The 23,792-nt window shown below is 45.9% G+C and overlaps 1 protein-coding gene across 2 annotated transcripts; it reads right to left on the bottom strand.

Annotated features, from left to right (window-relative positions):
* Nucleotides 1–1,419: 1,419 nt before the first annotated feature.
* LOC308617022 (zinc finger protein 77-like) lies at nt 1,420–22,526 on the bottom strand. Of its 2 annotated transcripts, none has more exons than XM_081233676.1 (4): nt 22,425–22,526; nt 11,329–11,455; nt 9,067–9,247; nt 1,420–8,654 (listed from the first exon to the last, which is right to left on the bottom strand). In XM_081233676.1, exons 1-4 carry the CDS (start codon nt 22,425–22,427, stop codon nt 7,547–7,549), a joined length of 1,419 nt encoding a protein of 472 aa, XP_081089802.1. In that variant the 5' UTR covers nt 22,428–22,526; the 3' UTR covers nt 1,420–7,546. The 2 variants fall into 2 exon arrangements, with proteins under 2 accessions (XP_081089802.1, XP_081089801.1); XM_081233675.1 differs by lacking the exon at nt 22,425–22,526 and adding an exon at nt 20,085–20,191.
* Between the last annotated feature and the right edge of the window lie 1,266 nt (nt 22,527–23,792).

The following is a 23,792-nucleotide window of genomic DNA, read 5'->3' as shown; positions in this document are numbered from 1 at the left end:
CCTCTTTCAGCCAAGGGTCTTGCTCAGTGAGCTCATGTAACTGAGTTTCAACTTTCCCAGGTGTTAATCCAGGTAGCAGGTGGTGTTGGCCACAGCACACAACACCTCCTTGCTCAGCTGTAAGATAACCGAGATCTATCCTATTATCAGGAAAAACTCTGGCCAGAGTGTCTAAGGTTCTTTGTTGGGCAGCTGTGGATTCTGCCATACTTTCAGAAGTTATGGGGCAGTTCCTGATCAAGCGTCATTCACCTTTATTCCTCACCAGGAAGTAGGGTCCTGCCAAAGGAAGGAAATCCTGAGTCATCGACGCCTCCTGGAAAATCTTTTCTAAATTAACAATGTAAATTTAGGTGAGTTGGGCAATAAGGTGTCTCAGTAAGTTTGTAAGCAGGTGGCAGCACAGCTAGATAATGTGAGAGGCATTGCCCGCTATGCGGTAGCCATTCAAGCATTCATAGGCCCAAGGAGAACTGTTACTGAAACGCAAGTCCGTGTGCCCAACGCACAGTGAGGCTAAACAATACCAAAACATTGGAGTTTGGAACAAAGAAAGGTTTATTGCAGGGCCATGCAAGGAGATGGGTGGGTGGCTCATGCCTGAAAAACCCCAAACTCCCGGAAAGCTTTCAGCAAAGCCCTTTTATAGGAAAAGTGAGGGAGGGGTGTGGTTAGTTGTTGCAAAGTTCTTGGTGTCGGATCCTTTGTTCTTGAGGTCAGGTCACGATATTCCTGTAAACCTCCACCAAACAAATGTTACTCTCTGTTCTGACAAGAAAAGGCAAGGTCCCAAGACACAACTTTCACCCTCCGAGGTCCAGGTCCTGGCTAAGAGGAGGCAGATCTCGGTTGGTGGCTCCCTCAGGGCCAGGTCCCCAGACCCTGCCCAGCTGTCATCGCTGAGGGAGCCAGGCACCCAGGACCCAACTGGCCCTCAGGCTCCTCAGGCCACCCAAACGGCGGGGGCCAGGTCCCACAGACTGTGTCCCACGCAGACTACCGTTGCCATGAGGTCGCAGAGGCGGGGATGGGAGAGAGGTTCACCGCCCCCTCAGGGCCTGGGCCCGGCCAGTGGGCGGTCCTGGTGAGGGCTCCGGAGCCCTGCAGGACACACCCCCAGCCTGTTCCCTGGGCCCCCCAGCTCACCCGCCAACCCGATGCCGGGTGAGCTGGAGGGCCCCGGAGAGAAGGCCAGGATCTGCCTCTTACCCCACTCTCCACCTGACGACCACCACTCCGGCGACCCTTGGCTCGATGCCCCTCCACCGGTTGCTCATTGACAGCTGCTCGCTTGGGGCGGGGCCCACTGCAGCACTGACCAATGGCTGAGCATGACCTCTAACCTGGCTCTAACCTCCCCGCGTTAATGGTCTCCCGGTAACAGTTGCCTGGTAACAGGGTGCGGGGGGGGCGGGTAACTGCTCGTAGCAACGGCCTAGCGCTAAGGGCTGCGCACTGCAGCGCTCTATTACAGTTCTGAGCAAACTTGGTTATTTAAATGAAGTCCCAGTTTTACATAAGTACACTATTGATATTAAAGCTAATTTAAAAAAATTCTTATATTTATTTATTGATCACACACAAAAATTTTCCCTGATTCCATTCTTACAAAGTTTCTGTAATTTTCTATGTCCACTTGTTTTCTTTCTCTTGGAAATAACCAGCTTTACTTTAGGACAAAATCACTCTCTTTTTTAAAAATTGTTTTTCTCTTTTTTTTTTGGCCGTGCCACACGGCATGCAGGATCTTAGTTCCCCCATCACGGATGGAACTCATGCCCCCTGCAGTGGAAGCAGGGAGTCTTAACCACTGGACCACCAATGAAGTCCCCTAGGACAAAATCACTTTCATTTCCCTCATACCTCATACTGTTTCTAAACAAAAAACATATCTTACTTTCCTTGAATATAGAATTATTTCCCTAATTATTTTCAGTAGTTTTAATTACATGTATTAATTAGAATTCTTAACAATTAGAAGAAGCAACTATCTTTACATTAGCATTTGTAGAATTGTCAGACTTACAAGAACTTTTTATACTTTCTAGAAACGTGCTGTTCCATAGAAAATTTCTCATTTTTACCAATGGAATATCTTTAATTCCTCAATAAAAGGAAGCAAAAAGTGGATAAACCTATGCTCAGTAACTAATGTTTTAGTATTTTTTCTTATTTGGAAATGATCTGGATATTCCATGTATTTAACTTAAATCATCATTTAACTTAGGAAAACTTTAAGATTCTAGGTTACCAAAAGACTTGGGGAGTCTTTTGGAAAATTCACCTAAAACCTTATCTTGCAATCTATTTATTTGTTTTCAACTATTATGTTTCGATTAGTTTTGAAAATTTAATTAAATCAAATTATCTTTTTTCCTGACAAATTTTGTGAGATAAAGTGAAGTTATTTGACTTTAGGTAAACTTAAGTAAAAAAAATTTTTAACATCTTTATTGGCGTATAATTGCATTACATTGTTGTGTTAGTTGCTGCTGTATAACAAAGTCAATCAGCTTATGTATACATTTATCCCCATATCCCCTCCCTCTTGCCTCTAATTTTTATATTTAATGCTGATAACTCTAAAGACATGCCTATTTTAATTAAACCAACAAATGCAAATTAGCTTCACTCGTGAATATTCTCCCAGATGACGTGAACCTGAAAAGCATTTTGGTTAGTTTCCACTACACTTCTGGGAATTTAATTTATATAAGTGCTTATTTTCTTTAAGGCAATTAAATAGAGCTCCTTTTACAATATAAATTAATTTTGTCAATAGCATCCAGAGGTAAAAAAAAAAAAAAAAAACACTGTATCTTTAATGTACATTCATAGACATACACACACAGATCCAAACAGAGACCTTAGAAGACACTTTAAGGGTTTCTTGTTTTTCTAAGTTGAAAATAACCTTTCCCCCTTTCCTTTTACTTCTCATTACAAATACATCCCTGAAGTTTGTACTTTAAACATACGGCCTAGATTAGGAGTTAACATTTTTTTATCTCAAAGGCACAGGGAAATGATATAAATTCCTCTAAGGACTCTGGCTTCCTAAGACCAATAACTTAAAAGCTTTTTGAGATAAATAGGGAAGGTTTTACAATTGGTAAAAAGAAATAGATATTGGATTGCCTCTACAGCTGTTTTTTTTTTTTTTTTTTTTTTTTGTAAGATAAGTACAGTTGCTCTCAGTTCCTCAAAGAATTGGGTTGTAGTGTAAATGATATCATGCGTTGCTCCACCTCTCCACCTTTGCTGGAATGTTCTTCTTTCCCTATGGGTACATTTAACTTAAGGTAAAAGGCCTAATGAAAGTTTTTTCTTTCAGGCTCTGCATATCAGCTTCTAATCTGGCCAAATTTCTGGTTTAACGTTATTAAGTCCTTTCAAATGTCGTGTCAGGTTTCAGCCAGGAGAAGCAGTGAATATTTTTGGCAATTTGAACGTCTTGGATTCAAGAAGTGTCCCCAAGGAGGTACAAAATACATTATCTTCACAATATCTAGAGTCACTCACAAAAGAGCCAAAGAAAGCGCCATCAACTTGTATGTCCCAGGAAAGCAGAAAGCCCAGCCAAGTTCTTTTTCTTTTTCCTATTTATTTATTTATTTACTTTTGGCTGCATTGGGTTTTCATTGCTGTGTGTGGGTTTTCTCTAGTTGTGGTGAGCAGGGGCCACTCTTCGTTGCAGTGCGTGGGCTTCTCATTATGGTGGCTTCTCTTGTTGTGGAGCATGGGTCCTAAGCACGTGCGCTTCAGTAGCTGTGGCATGTGGGCTCAGTAGTTGTGGTTCGTGGGCTCTAGAGCGCAGGCTCAGTAGTTGTGGCGCACAGGCTTAGTTGCTCCATGGCATGTGGGGTCTTCCCGGACCAGGGCTCGAACCGTGTCCCCTTCATTGGCAGGCAGATTCTTAACCACTGCGCCACCAACGGAAGTCCCCCAGCCAAGTTCCTATGACATAAAACAAGACATGCAAGGAAGCAAATCTATCCCTGGGAGAGAAAGGACCAATAACCAGTTGGTATGGATTTTGGAAAGGAACAGCCGTGAAATGTTATTTCCCTCTCTCGACTGGGCAGTACAGAGATTTGGGAGTGCTGACTATGATAAGAATTTTCACCCTTAGCTGATTTTGCCAGTTTTTCCAGGATCGCATCTGCAGGTTCTGAGTGGGGTAGAAAGTGGACAGCGTAGCTCTGATTTTTACTAGAATTTGGCTAGAGTTTTAAATTAATTTTAATTTTAGTTTCCCCTAGGCTGTTAAAGAGAATAATGCAGCAGTTTACCAGAAAATCTCTGACTCTTATCAACTCTAGGAGGGATCCTCCTTTCAAGGTAGGTAGGTATGAGGGTGTATATGAGGCTGCTAACTTGTTGGACTTTATGTTGCCTTTTATACAATTAATTTTTAATTAGCTTGTTGCAAGGAAACTTTAATGAAGGTAATTTTGGAATTTTGAAGCCTTTTGGGAGCTTCTGGGTGCCAATTAAAGTAAGTATCCCATTCTGTTTGTTTCATTTGGGAACTCTTGAGTGCACCTCTGAAATGATCTTATCCAATTAGAGAGGTTCTTCTAATGGGCATTGCAATTCTCCTGGGGGCTGACAGCAGTTATGTAGGACCCTAGTCTGTTAGGTTAGGTGCAACCCACATTTCAGTCTGGCCATGTTTTGGGGCCCCCAACATGACAGTTACCAAGCCAAGTTCTCAGGAAACAAAACAAGCTTAGCAAGATTTTGCCATTACTACAAATATCTACAGCTTCTGGGACCACAGTTCTTAGATATGAAAAAAAAACAAGTGTGCCAGAAAGGGATACACTTGACTCTGTAGATTTTAAGGATCACATTGTATTACTGTTTTTGTATTTTTAGCTAAGCTTTTGGGTCTCTCGAGACAATCTGATACCTAAAAGGGACATGATGCTGGGTTGGAAGTTGTGTGATGTATTACGCTGTACCTCACTGAATGAAAATTAATCTTCTTGAGGCTTGAGGGTGACCCAGTATCAACCTAACCCATTTTGTAACCAACTTAACCTAACATGGGTGTCTGAGTTAGCATTGAAGTTTGCATTCCTTGCCCAACTTTTGTGGCTATGGCTTCTGAAATTCCCATGTAGCAAGTAGCCTTTACCTCATGCACACATTAAGAGCATCCAATGGTAACCAAGGAAATGGAGCTGTGGACACCAAAAGCAACCAGAGAACTAGAGACAGGGACAGGATTAAACCACCAGACCTCACAGATGGGCCCTGTGGACTCATTCCTAACAAATGGAGAACTGCAGTTGCCATCAGCAGTTCCCCATGTGGACTCTGGGGGAAAATTCCAATACATAGGGAACTATACACTAAACCACCAGCAGATCCCAGTAAGGAAACTGGGAACAGAACCAAGGGCTGGGGCTTAGAAATTATTGCAGACTTCCCAAGAAAAGGCCCTGTGTGCACCACCAGCAATTTCTGTGGAAACTTGGACTAGGGAAAGGGCTGACCCAGCAGACCTCAACAAATGGGGACTGTGGACTCAGGGCTCCACATGGTTGGGGAACTGCAAGCTGCCACTAACAGTCCCCATGCGGATCTTGGGACAGAAAAAAGGTTGGGATTTTCCAAACACCTGGAAATTACAAACTGAGAAGCCAAATAGAGTGGGAAGCTCAATGTGAAGAGAGTGGAGATCTGAACCAAGAGGAACTTACCCATGGCCCTCAGAGACAATGAGAAAGACAGCAAACTCAAAAGGGTTCCCTCGTACCATACCTGTGTTTCTCATTGTCCCCAAATGCCAAACATGTGTCTGGTTGGGGGCTGTTCCACATGGGCAGAGCCAGAAGTCAGAAAATGGTGTTGGAATTCAGGCCTACCAGGTTGCCACGCATCTCCATCTCCTAATGGTACAGAAGACCCGAGAATCATGGCTTCCTCACTTCTGTTTTCTGGACCTCACACATCTTTTGTTTGTTTGTTTGTTTGTTTGCATTGGGTCTTCGTTGCTGCATGCAGGCTTTCTCTAGTTGTGGCGAGTGGGGGCTACTCTTCATTGTGGTGCAGGGGCTTCTCACTGCAGTGGCTTCTCTTGTTGCAGAGCACAGGCTCTAGGTGCGCGGGCTTCAGTAGCTGTGGCTCACGGGCTCTAGAGCGCAGGCTCAGTAGTTGTGGTGCACGGGCTTAGTTGCTCCGTGGCATGTGGGATCTTCCTGGACCAGGCCTAGAACCCGTGTTCCCTGCATTGGCAGGTGGATTCTTAACCACTGCACCACCAGGGAAGCCCTGGACCTCACGCATCTTTTCCTTCCCTACACTTTAACTCAGAACCACTAATAAAAGGACTCTGGTATATATAGCTTGCCACCTTGCCCAAGCTGACAACAAAATTCAGTAGAACCATCTGGATAGTAGCTTTCAACTTCACACCAACAAGTCGCTCTTCTTAACTCAATGTTTCGTGTGCAATTTCCACCCAAGATCATGGACAATGAAGAGAGGCCAAGTTAATAAACATAATCAGATGAGACAGAAGGTCTTCCAAGACCTCCCACAATTACTAATTTCTGTGAGGAACACAAATATGGTATCCACTAGCAACAAACATGGAAGACACACCTTTCAGTAATATAAACTAAGGGCAGCTTAAATACTGAGTCAGAAAATTCCAATATCATTCAGGAACCAGAAAAGACATTTCAACAACACAGGTCTCACATCATGATTACATATTAGGAATATAAGGCAAAGTAAGAATCAAAAATATTTTCATCTAGGGGCTTCCCTGGTGGCGTAGTGCTTAAGAATTCTCTTGGCAACGCAGGGGACACAGGTTCGAGCCCCAGTCAGGGAAGATCCCACATGCCGTGGAGCAACTAAGCCTGTGCGCCACAGCTACTGAGCCTGCACTCTAGAGCTCACAAGCCACAGCTACTGAAGCCTGTGCGCCTAGAGCCCATGCTGTGCGACGAGAAGCCACCGCAACGAGAAGCCCACGCACTGCAACGAAGAGTAGCCCCCACTTGCCACAACTAGAGAAAGCCTCTGCGCAGCAACGAAGACCCAACGCAGCCAAAAATAAATAAAATAAATAAATTCATTAAAAAAATTTTTTCATCTAAACTCATACCATGTTGCACATGAAAAAAAACACAAACCAAAAAGACTTTCACTCTGGGTTCAAAAGACATTGTAATGGAATTGAGACAAGTATTATTTGACTGTATAACTATTTAAAGTCCAAGATAACAAAACATAAGTAGTAAATTTGATGGGAACATAGAGGCATGGTTATTATCTTAAGTGTTCAGATCAGTTAACATGAGCTAGAAACTAATACACTGGGATCCCTATTCAGGATGAGGCACTTAAAAGGAAAAATAATACTTATTTCCATTAAAAAAATTTCTGTCTACCCTGAGTTTTCAAGTATAAAATAAGTGAAGTGCTGAAGGTTTCCCCACATTCTTTCCATTCATGTTTCTCTCCTGTGACTGCTCCATTTATAAGATTTTAAGGGAGAATGAAGGCTTTCCCATAGTTTTTCTATTCAGAATTTTTCGCCAGTGTGTGTCTTCATGTGTCTTTGCAGGGATATGAGACACCTATAGGCTTTTTCACACTGCTGACATTCATATGGCTTCCCTTCACTGTGGGTTAGCATGTGTCCTTGCAGGGATCTGGGATACCTGAAGGCTTTCCCACACTGATGACACTGATAGGGCTTCTCTTCACTGTGTGTTTTCATATGTTCTCGAAGGGATGAGGAAGTAATGAATGCTTTCACACATTCTGTACATTCATAGGGTTTTACTCCGCTGTGTGTTTTCACATGTTTTCTAAAGTATTTGGGACAACTGTAGGATTTCCCACATTCCTTACACACATAAGGTTTCTCTCCAGTGTGGATCCTCACATGCCCTTGCAGGGATTTGAGATAGGGGAAGGCTTTGCCGCACTGCTTACATTCATAGGGTTTTTCTCCACTGTGTGTTCTCATGTGTTCTCGAAGGTAAGTGCACCAACTGAAAGCTTTGCCACACTGCTTACATTCATAGGGTTTCTCTCCAGTGTGCATTCTCACATGTTCTCGGAAGTGTGAGATGCGAGTGAAAGCCTTTCCACATTCTTTACATTCATAGGGTTTCTCTCCAGTGTGAGTTCTCACATGCCGTGCAAGTTGGCAATAATAACTGAAGCATTTCCCACATACTTGACACATGTGGATTTTCTGTCCATAATGACTTCTCTCATGTTCCTGAAAAGATGAGGGACAAGCGAGAGCTTTTCCAGACTTCTCACACTCCAAAGACTGTTTGCTACTGCCACTCTTCACGCACCTCTTCGATGCTCTCCCAGCATCCTGATGTTTTTCGGGTTTCTCTACAGTGTCTGTTTCCCTGGGAGGGCTTAGGCACGAGATACAGCTGCAGGCTTGCCCACATTCTTCACATGGATAATGTTTGTGTCCAGGGTGAGATCTTTGCTGATTCTTCTGGAAAGAATCATTCCTGAAGGCTTTTCCACACTTAATGCATTGATGGGGCTGAATTCCAGTCCGATAACTCTTATGCACAGTAAGATCTATAATCTGGTTCAGGGATTCTAGACATTGATGACCTTCTTTACCTTCACAGAGACTCTCCACCAAATTATTTCTGTTCAAAATAGGAAGCACAGTATTAGGGATTCATGATTATAAGTGATTTATTAATTAGTGATTTGTTGATGGTTATTCATTATTATTTTGACTACACATTTGCCATTTTCAATGAATGGGCATGTTTTCAGCACTCTCTGCATTGTGACAAAGTGCAAGTTTAATGCTCCAGCTGAGGGCTCAAGCAGAGCCGTAACTTTCAGTGTTTTTTACGTACGAGGTTTCCTGACCAGTGTTTCCTACTGAATTAAGTTTTAGGAGCTCCATATCTACATCACATTTATAAAAGTAGTTTTGTAAGAATTCTGTGAATAGAAAATTGTTTAGCTAAGTTTACACTTTTTCTTTAATTTCAAGTGAGTCTAATACTCTTCCGAGATTCCCCTTCCCCTTGTGGGAGTGCCACTCACCTCAAATGCCTCTCCTGAGTTAGATGCTGATCTTGCATGTTATGAAATGCCCAGTTTTCTCCCAAAAAAGACCTGGAATCATTTCTTGTGAATCTTACTACTTTCTCTTCACTGCATAGTCCAGCCTCCAAAATATCCCAATGAGCACTTGATCTACTGGTTTTAACTTGAGAGCAAGAACCTGCAATAATTGGTAACATAATTAAATCCATGGGAAAGAAATGGTGGGATAAAGGAAAGAAAAGAGACCACATGTAGATTTCTTTCCATAGACTAATTCAAAAATGTAAAATAATTTTATAAAGGAAGGAAGGAAGATGTGTGATATTGTGATTTATCAGAAATATATATATATATATATATATATATATAATTGGTCATTCAGATGGCCAACAAATATTTGTCAGATAAATTGGGTCTTTATCCACAGTTTCCTGCTCGGGGATCCTAAAGCCCTTGGAATTTCCTGAGCAGTAAAAGCAATGGAATAATATGTGGTCTCTTGTGCTCATTTCCAGAAAACGCTTCAGGATCAGAAAGGTGAAATAGGTGTCTTGTTATTCATAAAAAGCTCTTTCCATCCCAACTGGGTTTATATTAATGAAAGAAATTGTTGGAAAGAACTGAAGTATGGGGGTTGGTTGCCAGTGGAGACACCATGTGATTAAAGGGTTGAAACTTTCAGTCCCACCCACACCCCCAGACGCCCCAACACCTCTGGGGATGGGGGAGGGGCTAGAGATCAAATCCACTGCCAATGGCCAATGATTTCATCAACCATGCCTATGTAATGAAGGCACGAAAAAACAGTTCAGAGAGCTTCTGGGTTGATGAACACATGGAGATGTGGGGAGACTGGCACATGGAGAGGTGCAGAAACTCCTTTTCAAAATCTTACCCTATGCATCTCTTACATCTGGTTGTTCCTGAATTATATCCTTTTAAAATGAACCTGTGATCTAGTAAGTAGTATGTTTCTCTGAGTTCTGTGAGCTAAACTAATAAATTAGTTGAACCCAAGGAGAGGGTCATGGGAACCTCTGATTTATAGCCAGTTGGTCAGGAGGACAGGTAAAAGCCTGGACTTGAGATTGGCATCTGAAGTGGGGGAATATGGAGTAAGTCTTGAAGGACTGAACCCTTAAGCTGTGGAATCTGTGGCTATCACTGGGTAGATGATGTCAGGATTGAGTTGAATTCTATGATGTGCTGCTGGTCCAATAATTGTTTGTTGGTGTGAGGTGCCTTAACACATGTGCATGCGTACGCGCACACACACACACACACACACACACACACACATTGGAATTGGGTCCAAACCAAAATTAATACCCACACACGTTGGAATTGGGTCCAAACCAAAATTAACACACACACAAAGAAAAACTCTTGAGGACCTCAGCTATTTGGAACTTCAGTCATCACAGGGAAAATGAGTCAAAATGGCAGACTGTTCACTAAGAAATACTTCAGAAGAGATACTTCACAGAAGCAAAGCAGGCAGGAACTGGGCAAAATGCACACTCCCAAATGCTCCCTTCGTAAGAGGAGCTACAGAAAGACTTCCCAAGTGGAAAAAGATGGATGAAAAGTCCAACAGGGAAGCCAGGTTAATGACAAACATCACCTTCTCAAAGACAGAGTCATGTTTCTAACAGTTATGTCCAAATATCTCTCCCTGATCCAGAACCTGCTCCTCCCGAGAGGTGTGCCCTCCTGGTGATCGCAGGCACAGAGGCCCTAGGGGAAGCCTATCTCCACTGACCCAGCTGCCACTGGGAGATGGGGTGGTGCGTGGCTGCTGTCCTGCTCGTGGAGAAAAGCTTCTCAGGGGGAGGATGGAGGACAACAAGCCCTCCGTGAAATGGGCCGATTCTCTGGTCTTCATGTCACTGAGGATGGGTGAGTTTGGTTTAAGTGCAGCTAGATTATCATGTCAAATGTGTACTGATCGCAGTGTAACTTTCACAGGGTGAAAACCGTAACGCCGCTCTCACTGCCCCAAAGTGACACTGGAGACCACGCTCACGTTTATACAATTAGGGAGCCTCAGGATTCTGATCAAGAGCAATAAAAATCAATTCAATATAGAAATATTTATGGTCATGGAAAAGCTATTTGACTCTAGGTAGGTTCTATAAAGGTGGGGACCACGTCTGCCTGTTTTTCAACATATTCCTATTCCTTGGTTCCAGTAAGAAAGAACATTGTAAGAAATATTTGTTCCCTAAAGACTAAGTGCAGGGAGGAAGCCGTCCTCACCCACGGAGGCCAGGTTCCTGAAGGTCTCCAGCATCACGTCCCTGTAGAGCTTCCTCTGAGCCGGGTCCAGCAAAGCCCACTCCTCTGCGGTGAAGTTCACAGCCACGTCCTCAAAGCCCACCGAGTCCTGAAACAGCCACAGGTTCCGTGTCAGCAAGGCTCCCTCTTCACCCCCATGTGTGGGAGGATGGGGAGGCCGACAGTCGGGAACCGGACTCAATTCCTAGGACTCCTGAGCTTACACTCTTGTGGGAAATGAACACACACAAGCCAATCAAATGCACTTTACTCAGTGATGGTAAGTGCTGGAAACTGAAACAAAGTGTAACAGCAATACCTGATAAACACTCATGCACACGTAATGAAAAAGAACGGTTTTTACTGAGATAGAGCAGACTGTGAGGTATGACACATACTGAAAATGAAATCATCATTCAGATGACATGGAAATGGACACTTGGCCTGCTCATAAGTTATTTCCTTGAACCTCCTAGAACCGGAGCAGACTATCAGGAGATCGTGAACACTGATTTTCCAGGGCTGCTGAATCTGAACAACTCTCGCATGGACTGAACAGCATGTAAAAGCCTGGGCCAGTCCCCTCAAATCCAACAGAGGTAGAGGTACAAACCCCCTGCCAGGATGAGGTGGACACCAAGGGCACAGACGCAGGCCAGGGCCCAGGGCCTGGGACACCTGTGGGGTAAGAGGAGGCCTGGTTCCTAAGGGATCTATCAAGCCAGCAGCGCCTCTCAGATAAATAAGCAAGAAATCAAGAATAATGCCCCACGAAGAAGAGTCATAGAAGGATCTGATGGCATTAGAGCCAAAGATGACTTTAACGCAGAGAAAAATCACCGAATTAATGTTTTTAGGACAATATGGTATGACTCTACACCCTTGAAATATAAAGCAAACTATCTTTATCAATTAGAATTTTAATTTAAAATATATTCCGGAAATTGAAATGATAAAATATTCCACTACATCAGCTACAAAGAAGGCAAAGCTACCTCACCGGGGCTGCAGCTGGGGTTTGCTAATCACACACCTGAAAATATGGGACATCAGTCATCAGGGAAATGCAAATGAAAACTACAAGCAGATACCTCTTCCTACCCACTAAGAAGGCTATAAGACAGACAAATAGATGCTGGCGAGGATGTGGGAAAGTTGGAACCTTACACACTGCTGGTGGGAAGGTAAAATGAAGCCACTTTGGAAGACAGTCCAGCAGATCCTCAAAATGATAAACACAGTGTCACCATATAACACAGCAATTCCACCCTAGGTATCTATCTACCCAAGAGAGGCGAAAGCAAACACCAACACAAAAACTAATACACAGGGACTTCCCTGGTGCTCCAGTGGTTGAGAATTCGCCTTCCAATGCAGGGGACGCAGGCTCGACCCCTGGTAGGGGAACTAAGATCCCACACACCACGGGGAAACTAAGTCCATGCGCTGCAACGAAGAAGATCCCACGTGCCACAACTAAGACCTGATGTAGCCAAGTAAATAAATATTTTAAAAAACCCCAAAAGTAATACACAGATGTTTACAGCAGCATGATTCGTGACAGCCAAAAAGCGGAAACAACTCAAAAGGTTATCAACTGATTTGGGTAAGCAAACACAGTAATCTCACAACGGAATATTATTTGCAACAAGAGGAATGAAGTACTAATCCACGACACAAAATCAACGAACTTTAAAAACATTAACAGGATTCACAAAAGCCCACAGGCAGTATCATATCATTTATGTGAAGTGTACAGAATGAACAAATCTATAAAGACAGAAATTAGATTAATAAGCTGCCTAGACCAAGGGCGGGCGGAGGCTTGGAATGAGAGGTGACTGCCAGCAGGTACAAGTTCTTTTGAGTGATAAAAATATCTAAAATTAGAATATGAGGACGGTTGCACAATCCAGTAAACATTCTAACACTTTTTTTTTTTTGGCGGTATGCGGGCCTCTCACTGCTGTGGCCTTTCCCATTGCGGAGCTCCACAATGGGAGAGGCCACAGCAGTGAGAGGCCCGCGTACCGCCAAAAAAAAAAAAAGATTCAGACTAGCTAAAAACACGTTCTTCTCAATCTAATGGCAATTTTATTCAAAAGCACCAGAACTTGGGCAAATAAAAGAATATGAATTGCTTAAGGAACAAAATTACAAACGTTTCAGAGATCCAGTAGGTTGAGGAGATATCACAAATCAATTGTCAAGGATGCAACAAGTGTCCAGAGATGGAACTTGATGCATGATGTTCTATTTCTACAAGAGACGAAAATTCAGTCTGGTTTTCTTTCAAGACTACAGGCTGAAAATGGTGATTCCCCAAACTGCCTTAACAGAGAGATCCTGGAGAGAAGTAACGCCGCACATTCCACCATGTGTGAAATGAAAGCAGAGCTGGCCAGTCACGTTCAGCTTGGAACTGCCATCACCTACAGACTGTTCCCACCCACCAAGGGCAGCTCCTGGAGAAGAGTCCTCCCAATACCCTGCACCACCCATACGCCTGATCATCCTTGTTGAAACTCCTAAAACGGTCCCATCAAGAAAGAAAAAAGACAAAAAATAACCACTTTCAAAAGCCCAGAATGAAGAGCTGGCAGATAACATGGCTCGGCAAGAAACAGCTCCTGAGGATGGGCTGAGTGGATGTGAAGCCTTTAAACATGACTGGCCCTAAAGATGATGAATGATGCTCAGTCTTGGAGATGAGGAAAGACTGTCTTTTCAAAAAGGAACCGGGCTCAAAATCTTTCATAGTCTTTCCTAGTATGGAGGGAGGTTTCCATAAAGCACAATTTTTGATACCATTCTTGGGGGGAAAATGTTGCAAGCTGACAGTTCATGAAAGATGTAGTTCTAGTACACTATTTCCACGCACCTGCCTTAATAACAGGTGAACAGGTCACTCTTCAGTATACTTTATGGAGCCTGTTGAGCTTTGAAAATGGACAAATACGGGAAATAATAAATAATTAGTATTAAGTTAAATGATCTTATTTTAGTAAACATGACTTTTTTTAAGGCATATGAAGTGCTTTTCAAACTCTCATCCCAATGGAGCAAAATACCGATGAACAATTATTCCCCCGCAGGATCCATATTAACAGAATCTCATCTTTAGTTAAGTCTTCATCTCGTCTATCTCCTTATCACTGAAGCATAAATTTCTTGAGAGCAACTGAAATACCAGTCTTGGAACTTTTTTACATAATCTTCTTTTCATTTCTTCCTACTGTTCAACGGGGAACTGCTCCTCTTTACTAAACAGATACCTGTGTACACCACTGGGTTGCTCTGGGTCAAGAAGTGCTTCATCATGAAAGCTTTCAGGGTGTGTGGAATGGGAGAATATAAAAAACAAATCTGCCCAATGCATTTGAGCAGAAGTGCTGGTTCCCATTTAAAGCCTGTCTCTCTGCTGCATATACCAGGATGGGAGCAAAAGATGTCTTAATATGTCACGTGTCACGTGCTGGAGACAATGAGCTTAGTGCCTGTTTATCTTCTGTTCTGTCTTTTTAGTATTGCATGACTGAGATCTTCTGAATGGCTTATCATAAAACCACATTTCAAGTCTTGTTTCTGCTCAGAGAGTCTTTTCAAATATCCAAATGTATTTCTCACCCTGATCTCTTGGTAATAATAGACATAGAAATCTCTCTAATGCTGATCTGCAGTACATGCTTGAGTTTTAAAATCATTAACAGAGGAAACTAATGGCATCATTTTACCAGGAAAAAATACATGCAGGCCTTGGCAACACTGTGGGTTTAATTCCAGAGCACCACAATAAAAGAAATATTGCAATAAAGTGAATTACACAAATTTTTTGGCTTCCCTGTACAGGTAAAAGTCACATAGTCTTTTAAGTGTTCAATAGACTTATGTCTAAAAAACCTTGTACATACATTAAGAAACACTATTGCTAAAAAATGCTGACCATCAATGAGCAAATACTCTTTGAAAATGGCACCCACAGACTTGCTCAGATGCAGAGTTGTACAACACCTTCAATTTGCAAACATCGCAGTATCTGCAAAGTGCAACAAAAACTGAAATGCAAGGGACTTCCCTGGTGGTCCAGTGGTAAAGAATCTGGCTTCTAATGCAGAGGACGCGGGTTGGATCCCTGGTGGGGGAACTAAGATCCCACATGCCGCAGGGCAAATAAGCCTGCGTGTCACAAGGAAGAGTCCACGTGCCGCAACGAAGATCCGTGTGCCACAACTAAGACCCGACGCAGCCAAATAATAATAAAACAAACAAAAAATGACAATCAACAGACACCAACACCAAAATCACACATGAATTATCTGACAAGGATTTTAAAGTCACTGAAAAATACTTCAGTAATTACAAACACACCTGAAACAAATAAAAAATTGAAAGTCTCAGCAAAGAAAGAAAAGATACAAAGAAGAACCAATGGATATTTTAGAACTGAAAAATACAATAACTGAATTAAAAAACTGGATGGTTTCAATACAGAATGAATATGACAGAGGAAAGAATCAGTCAACCTTAAGGTAGAACATCAGAATTTACCCAATCTAAACAACAGAGAGAAAATAGACCAAAAAAAAAGTGAAAGAGCCTTAGTGACCTGTGGGACAAACACAAAAGATAAAACATTAGTATCAATGGAGTCCCAGAAAGAGTGGAAAAAAGTATGCAATAGGGCTTCCCTGGTGGCACAGTGGTTGAGAATCCACCTGCCGATGCAGGGGACACGGGTTCATGCCCCGGTCCGGGAAGATCCCACATGCCGCGGAGCAGCTGGGCCCGTGAGCCATGGCCACTGAGCCTGCACGTCCGGAGCCTGTGCTCCGCAACGGAGAGGCCACAACAGTGAGAGGCCCACGTAACGCAAAAAAAAAAAAAAAAAAAAAAAAAAGTATGCAGTAGAAAATTACTAGAAGAGGGACTTCCCTGGTGGCGCAGTGGATAGGACTCCGTGCTCCCAATGCAGGGGGCTCGGGTTCAATCCCTGGTCAGGGAACTAGATCCCACATTCATGCCGCAACTAAGAGTTCGCATGCCACAACTAAGGAGCCTGCCTGCTGCAACTAAGACCCAGTGCAACCAAATAAAAATTTTTAAAACTACTAGAAGAATTATAAAAATGAAGAACAGATGAGTGGTTGTCAGAAGTTAGAGGTGAGGGGAAGAAGGAAGTGGGGTTTGTGTGACTATAAAGGGATAGCAGGACCTATCTTTGTAGTGACAGAATAGTGCTGTATCTTGATTGTGGTGATGGCTATACACATATACACATGATAAAGCTGTACACACACACATACACATACATATAAAATTGGTGAAATCTATAAAAACCAAACAACCCTACACTTTCAAGTAATGGAACAAAAATGTTTTACATGCTTTCACACTGAGTCACAGGGCAGAACACTGTATCGAGGAGGACACAAAAGGGAAGAGCAGCCAAGTGTGAGCCACTCAGATCAGCAGCCTGCTGCCCACAGTGCACAAGGAAACCCCAAGTCAGAAGGTCAAAGCCATCCGAGCTGGATGGGTACCCCCAGGGCAGGGGGAAGGACTGGGCTCCACCTAAGTGTAGGAATGCCCCCTCCTCTGGGCCTCAATTCTCACCCAGGAGGAAACTCTCAAGTTGAAGTTCTGACCCAGAGAAACTCTCTAATTCATCGACCCTCTCAACAGCAGTGGAGCCCAAGGAGTCTTCCCCACGTCTGACCTTCACAGACTCACTCAGGGTGCACACATCACACTCAATCCACCAACTCATTGAATGAGGCCAAAAGCAAAGGTCGGGAGATAGCCAAGGGCAGCACAACCTCAGAGGACAAACCGCCCCCAGCACTTCTGGAGCTGGATGCCCTGCCCCATGCTCGTGCCATCAACAGCTCCTTCTGTGGTGGTTCTATGGTCTGGAGGCCATCTGCAATGGGGGTGGAGTAGAGAGGTGGGGCGGGGCAAGACCCCAGGGCACCTTCCTTCACCTCCCTCACAGGCTCAGCTTGTCCCCGCCCCAGATGATGCACCTGCTTCAAGCACCGTGCGTCATTTACATGAGACGAAGACCCCTGTCTCAGTGTGTAAATGAGAACCTGCAGGATCACTGCTTCCTCCTGTGTTCATGGATAATGTAGGAGAGGGAAATTCTAGGGCACCTTTATGGTTTGAGCAACTGGTTACTGCTCACCACTTTCAGAAGACAGGCACCAGTTCACTAATATCCTCATGATGACAAGCTGTAACTCATTTAAAAAGAAGTGAGCAAGTCTCAGTAGCACTGGTCACATTTCACAGAATTTCCACTAACCTCTGTTGACCAGGTAGTAACAGTTAGTGGACCAGGATCAGACAGTGTCACAACTCTGTACCCTTCATGGAAGAGTCACTACAATTTCTATGAATCTTTTTAATCCATCTCTCCACCCATTTCACATGAAGGGGTGGGACTGCCTGCATTTCCTGAAATTCTTTTTTCTTTTTTTTCAAAATAAATTTATTTATTTATTTTTGGCTGTGTTGGGTCTTCATTGCTGCGCGTGGGCTTTTCTCTAGTTGCAGCGAGCGGGGGCTACTCTACATTGTGGTGCGTGGGCTTCTCATTGCGGTGACTTCTCGTTGCGGAACACAGACTCTCGGCATGCGAGCTTCAGTAGTTGTGGCTCGCGGGCTGAGCAGTTGTGGCGCACAGGCTTAGTTGCTCCACGGCACATGGGATCTTCCCGGACCAGGGCTTGAACCCGTGTCCCCTGCATTGGCAGGCGGATTCTTAACCACTGTGCCACCAGGGAAGTCCCATTTCCTGCAATTCTAATGGAAGAGAAAACATTTTCTGTACTGAGACACTTCTCCCCAGAGGCATCTGGGGGCCCAAAGGCCCAAAGGCCCAGAATAATACAAGTCAGCAGGAAAGGGCAAAGACCTGAGATGCTTACTACCCTCACTAAAGAGAAGAAACCAGGCAGAAAGAATGCAGAATTTTACACTTGCTGAAACCGGAAGCTGGATTAGGGAAAGAAAGCTATTAGCGCTGACCCAGAGGACCCAGAGGAGGCAGCTCACAGGTGTCAGGGGACAATGCTGAACACTCCCTGAGCCCTGTGCTCCTGGAAACTTCGATGGAAGGTGAAAGGACCCCCCACCCTTTGGTCTTCTGGAAGACGGCAGGCTGCAAGAAACCACCCCCGTGCCCCACCTGACTCAGATAAGACTCACACGGAGGCCCCCTGTTTATCCAGGACAAGGCCAGACGCAGTACCCTCAAAGCCCCGTCTCCACCTCATCAGTGATTAGCGGAACGGTTCCCCCCACTGACCAAGCAGAACAAATGCTTGTTGGCCAAACGTTGGTTCAGCTCCTCTCCTTCCCCCTGACCGGGCCTCACCCCAGCCAGCCGACAGACCCCTAAGGACAGGCTGGCCTCAGGGATCTGCTATCTGAGCATCTCACCTGGTCCCTCCTGGTGGTGTTTACTCCTCTGTATAAGAGAAAAACTCTCTTTGTCCAACTCTTGAGACACCTGCAGATCTTAGGTTCACATGTCTCCCTTCCTGCAGAGCCCCCTGTGCCTGGTGCAACAGACCCTTCTCTCCCTCCAAGAACTCATTTGAATAAAGGTCTCTTGTTGTAAAGTTTGTAATTTTTTTAATGCCACAGCGTTGACCAAGTGTTCTCAACAGCCCTTGTGAAAATTAAAAAAGAGAAAACGTACTAAAAAGAAGTGGGGGTGGGTGCAGAAGGGAGAGCCTCACCCAGTACCACTTGACATCAATTACAGGAAGAAGTGTCAATTACAGTCCCCAACAGAAAAATTGAAAACACCAAAGAATCAACAATTACAGGCCCCAACAGAAAAAGATGCACATACATTGCATCTTCTCAAGAAACTGGCTACCCCAGCAACTAGCCAATGAGAAACCAGCATCATCCTGAATTCTCCATCTCTCGACGGACTTTACATCAGTACAACCCCTCCCAACTCCCTCCTTTTTCTCCAATAAATAAGTCTGTTGGAGTTGCCTATGGCTTTTGCTATACTCTGCCTGTCCCGAATTGCAATTTTTTGCTGTTCCCAAATAAATCCATTTTTCCTAGTAAATAACTGTTATTTTTAAGCTCAACATCCATTTCTTACCTAAACTTTACTCAGGGCTTCTCTTCCCAAATGCCCCTGACTCTGGGTCACTCTCCGCTACACCTCCCAAACAGAGCATCACTGAGCTGCAGAGCAAATCCCCTCTCACCTGGGCCGAGGACGCCCTGACCACAGGACCTCTGGTTCTGTCAATCCGCCTTCCTCTCACCCTCCTCTCACAGAAGAGAAAAGCCCTTTCCTGTGTGATTGGAGATGCTGGCACATCCCTGAGATCCGAGCCTCGGCCCTATCGCAACATTAATTGCAAAACACTCTCCCTGACCAACCCTGGACTTATTATCTGTCAGGTCCAGGGCGGGACCCCAGCGCCTGATCGCCCGCTCCGGGGGCTCGCCCCGTCCTCGCTCAGACACCCACCGGGACAGGGAATGGGTCGGAACTCACGGGATCCCACGTTGCGGTCGAGGGCGGAGACCCGAGTTGGGACCCGAGACCCCACGCGAGGACCGGACAGGACCCCGGGACCGCGCGACGCGGTCGAGGGTGGAAACTAGGGTCCGGACCGGGGTCAGTGAGTCCTATCCTGCTGCCGCTTCCGGCCAATTCGAACCAGCCCCAGCCGGTCTCGGCGTCAGCCCCACGCACTCACCATTTCAGGCCCTCTCCGCGCATTCAGGTCGTCCTCCCCGTGGCCCTGCAGCCCAACAGCTCCGGCAGGTTAGAGCGACAGCGACGGGATACCTGAGGCCCCCTGAAGTAGGTGCGACGGAACGCCCGGGCGGCTAAGAGCGACGTCACCACGTAAGAGAATGCGCCCGCCCCCGTCTCTGATTGGATGAGGCTCCAAGCCTTCGCACCTTAATTGGATGGGCCTCTAGGCACACCCCCTTCTTGGGCCCTGATTGACAACGGGTGCAGGCCTGGATTCTGAGTGAAGGGCGGGCTGTAGGTCACGTGACGGAGCAGGGCGGAAGTGCGGGTGGCTGGCTTCAGCCCTTTACTGCCTGGCTTTCTATGGGGCGCCAGACCTGGCTGCCCTGGTGGACTCTAAGCCGAATGTACTCCTGGCCAGACAGACACAGCATCAGCCCACAGCTTGCAGTCCCCTTCTCCTGAACAGAAATGTGCCATTCAGTTCCCCTCAGTGCCCCCTGTCCAGGGCTGCCCCCCTAAGTCCGGGAGCCAGGACAGCAGGGGACAGGTGTGAAAGGAAAATCAAAATGGAGTCAGTATTGCTAAGAAAGCGCTCTAAAATGAAGGCAGGAGGCCACTGAGGAAGTGGGCCTTATGCAGGTCTCAGCCCAGATGGAATCTGAACTTTTGACCACTTGCTGCCTTAACACAGGCATCCAGAACATCTGCCCAATGACCCAGAAAGTCAAGATACTTGTTGGACCCTTCCCCTAAATAACTCGTGACAGCCTATTCCTTAAGGACAAATATTTCATTCCCTGTGTCAGTCTATCATAATTCATGCCAGGCAACTTTAACAACCCTGTGGCTTTTCCTTTAATAAGTCTGTTACTCTTTCTCCTCCCTACAACACTTTCAGTGTTATGCTGTTGATGAAAAATGAATAGTTGGTCTAAAAGAGAAAATAGAAAATTTTGTTTAAGCCTATGAGAGGATTATAACCCAGGAGACAGTCTCTCGTAAAACTCAGAGGGCTGTTCCACTTACTAGAAGTCTAAGGCCATCATATACATTTTTGAGACAAAGGAGCATATATCAAAATGACACAATGACATCTCGCATAAAGTTCACCAAAAATACATAGTCTAGATCTGCAGCAGATCAGCATGACCCCTGACAGGATTAGGAAAGGTATGTTATCTTGGAGTTACATTGCTGGTGGAAGAACGAGGAAAAAAATTTGATCTTTCTGGTGGAGCAGACATTCCTACCTTTGAGAAGGTCTGGTTAATGTATAATGCAGATGCACAATGCACATTAGGGAGGGCCCAATAAGGGCAGAGAGTAATGTTATGCTTAAATTTTCTTTCTTATGCCTCAAAAACATAAATTGTATTCCATCAACTCAAATCTGGGTCCCCCAAGTTGCAATTCCTAATACCCCAAATAAAGCTCAATACTGATAACTGTTCCACATGAGACAGGAGCGCCTGGGGACCTCCTGAGTCAGGGGTCGGCCTGGGGGCAAGGTCACTGTGAATCTGTTCCCAGAATACAAAGACACTCTGTGATGCTCCCTGCATGTATTCAGGGGCCAGCCCCACTTTGACATTTTATCTTTGACACCAGGAGATCCGGCCCTCCTGCCCATACATTTGGGCTTGACCAAGTTCTCTGTGTCCTGTTTCTTACCCCACAGCGTCAGACTTCTCCCCACAGGTTCCTGGACGGGGTGTCGCCCCCACGTCTGAGCAACACTGAGGTTCCAAACAAGCCCCTGGTCAGCTTCTCCAGACAACAGGTGACCCAGGGAGCCCTGTCCAGTCCAGCCACGCTGGCCCCGCACTCCGCGCACCGCCCTCACTCGCCCAACTTCCCTCCTGCTTGCCCTCCTCACACAGAAAAGCCCTTTGCTGTGTGGCTGGAGACGCTGGCACATCTCCGAGATCCGAGCCTCGGCGCTATCGCAACAGTATTTGCAATACAGTCTCCTTGACAAGTCCGGGCTTGACTTTATCTGTCAGGTCCAGGGCGGGTCCCCCACGCCCCAGCGCCTAACGGCCCACGTCGGGAATAGTCCTGTCCTCCCTCCGACCCCCACGGGGCCAAAGACTCAGTCCGGACGCCCCGGACCCCGAGCAGTGACGGAGCAACACGGCAGGTCCTCAGCCCGCGGCCGAGGGGGAGACTCGGGTCCGGATCCCGGGTACCCACCCCGAGGCCGAGGGGGAGACTCGGGTCGGGAGTTCGGGGTGGGTGGGACGCGGGGAGACCCTGGCCCGGCCGTCGCTTTCGGCAAGTTTCGGACCGTTCGAACCAGCCTTTCCCCTGTTAGGGCCCTGAGCGGTGCACTCACCATCTGTGCCTCCTTTCGGGTTCTCCGAAGCGTCCTCGGGGCGACCCTCCGACCTGGGCAGGTGAGACCGACGGGGACGCAACACCTGAAGCCGCGCAGGACAAGTTCGCACAAGCGCAGAAAAACTTCCGCGGGCTGGGAACGCGCACGCCGCCCGCCCTCTCCGGGGCCCGGGCTCTGATTGGACAGTAATCCTTGTGCCGCCCCTGCCCTGATGGACAGTCCTCCTAGTCCCACTCTATCCTGATTGCTGTTTGTCCGGACCCCGCCCAGTCGCCGCTGATTGGACAGTTCAACCAGACCCCGCCCCTGCCTCCAAATGACAGGCCACAGGGACACGCGTGGCTGATCCGCCCGCCTGGGAATTGGGCTCCGTGCAGAACGGGCTCTGGGCGCGGAACACCCTGTGGCATCTGCTCGGTGGCTCCCCTGTGTCCTCCTCCTGCACCTGGAAATCCAGACTCAGTTTCCCCGGGGATCGCTCCATACCCGGAATGAAGATGAGAAAATACGGGTCATAGGGCTTGTTGATGGAAATAAAAAATAAACGACAGGGCCTCCCTGGTGGCGCAGTGGTTGAGAGTCCGCCTGCCGATGCAGGGGATACGGGTTCGTGCCCCGGTCTGGGAGGATCCCATATGCCGCGGAGCGGCTGGGCCCGTGAGCCATGGCCGCTGGGCCTGCGCATCCGGAGCCTGTGCTCCGCAACGGGAGAGGCCACAACAGTGAGAGGCCCGCATACCGCAAAAAGAAAAAAAAAAAAAATAAATAAACGATCTATAATAGGAATAGAAAAGTCTTTTGAGCCAAACTGAAGACTAGAGCCCTTAAGACGGCCTCTCAGATAACTCAGAGGACCTGCTCAGGAGAAGCAAGGTTTTAAGCACCGTTTTCTATCTTGTCAGAACTCTTTAACAGCAGACAAGGCAAGGAAATATTCCTTCAAGGTTTCAAAAACCAACAGATCAGGGACTTCCCCGGTGGTCCACTGGTTAAGACTTCGTGCTCCCAGTGCAGGGGGCGTGGGTTCAACCCTTGGTCAGGGAACTAGATCCCACATGCTACAACTAAAGACCCCGCATACCACAACGAAGATCTCGCGTGCTGCAACTAAGACCCAGTGCAGCCAAATAAGTAAATATTTTTTTAAAAAACGGCAAGAACAAACAACAACAACAAAAACCCAAAAAACAAACAGATCAGTACATAGGCTGCAGCAGGAGGCAACGAGTAGCTATGGCCTTGGCACCTGGGAAGGAAGTCATCATAGAAGGAGGACCAGCATTGGTGTCCCAGGAAGGGAGACATTTAGTCTTTATTTTTAACATGGACATCTTTTGTTCTGGTCAATGTGCCCTTTAATAATTA

This window comes from Mesoplodon bidens, assembly GCF_964165515.1.
Source record: "Mesoplodon bidens genome assembly, chromosome: 4".
Classification (NCBI taxonomy): domain Eukaryota; kingdom Metazoa; phylum Chordata; class Mammalia; order Artiodactyla; family Ziphiidae; genus Mesoplodon; species Mesoplodon bidens.
Note: the sequence above shows the minus strand (reverse complement) of the source record. Positions and strands in the feature narration are given on the sequence as shown.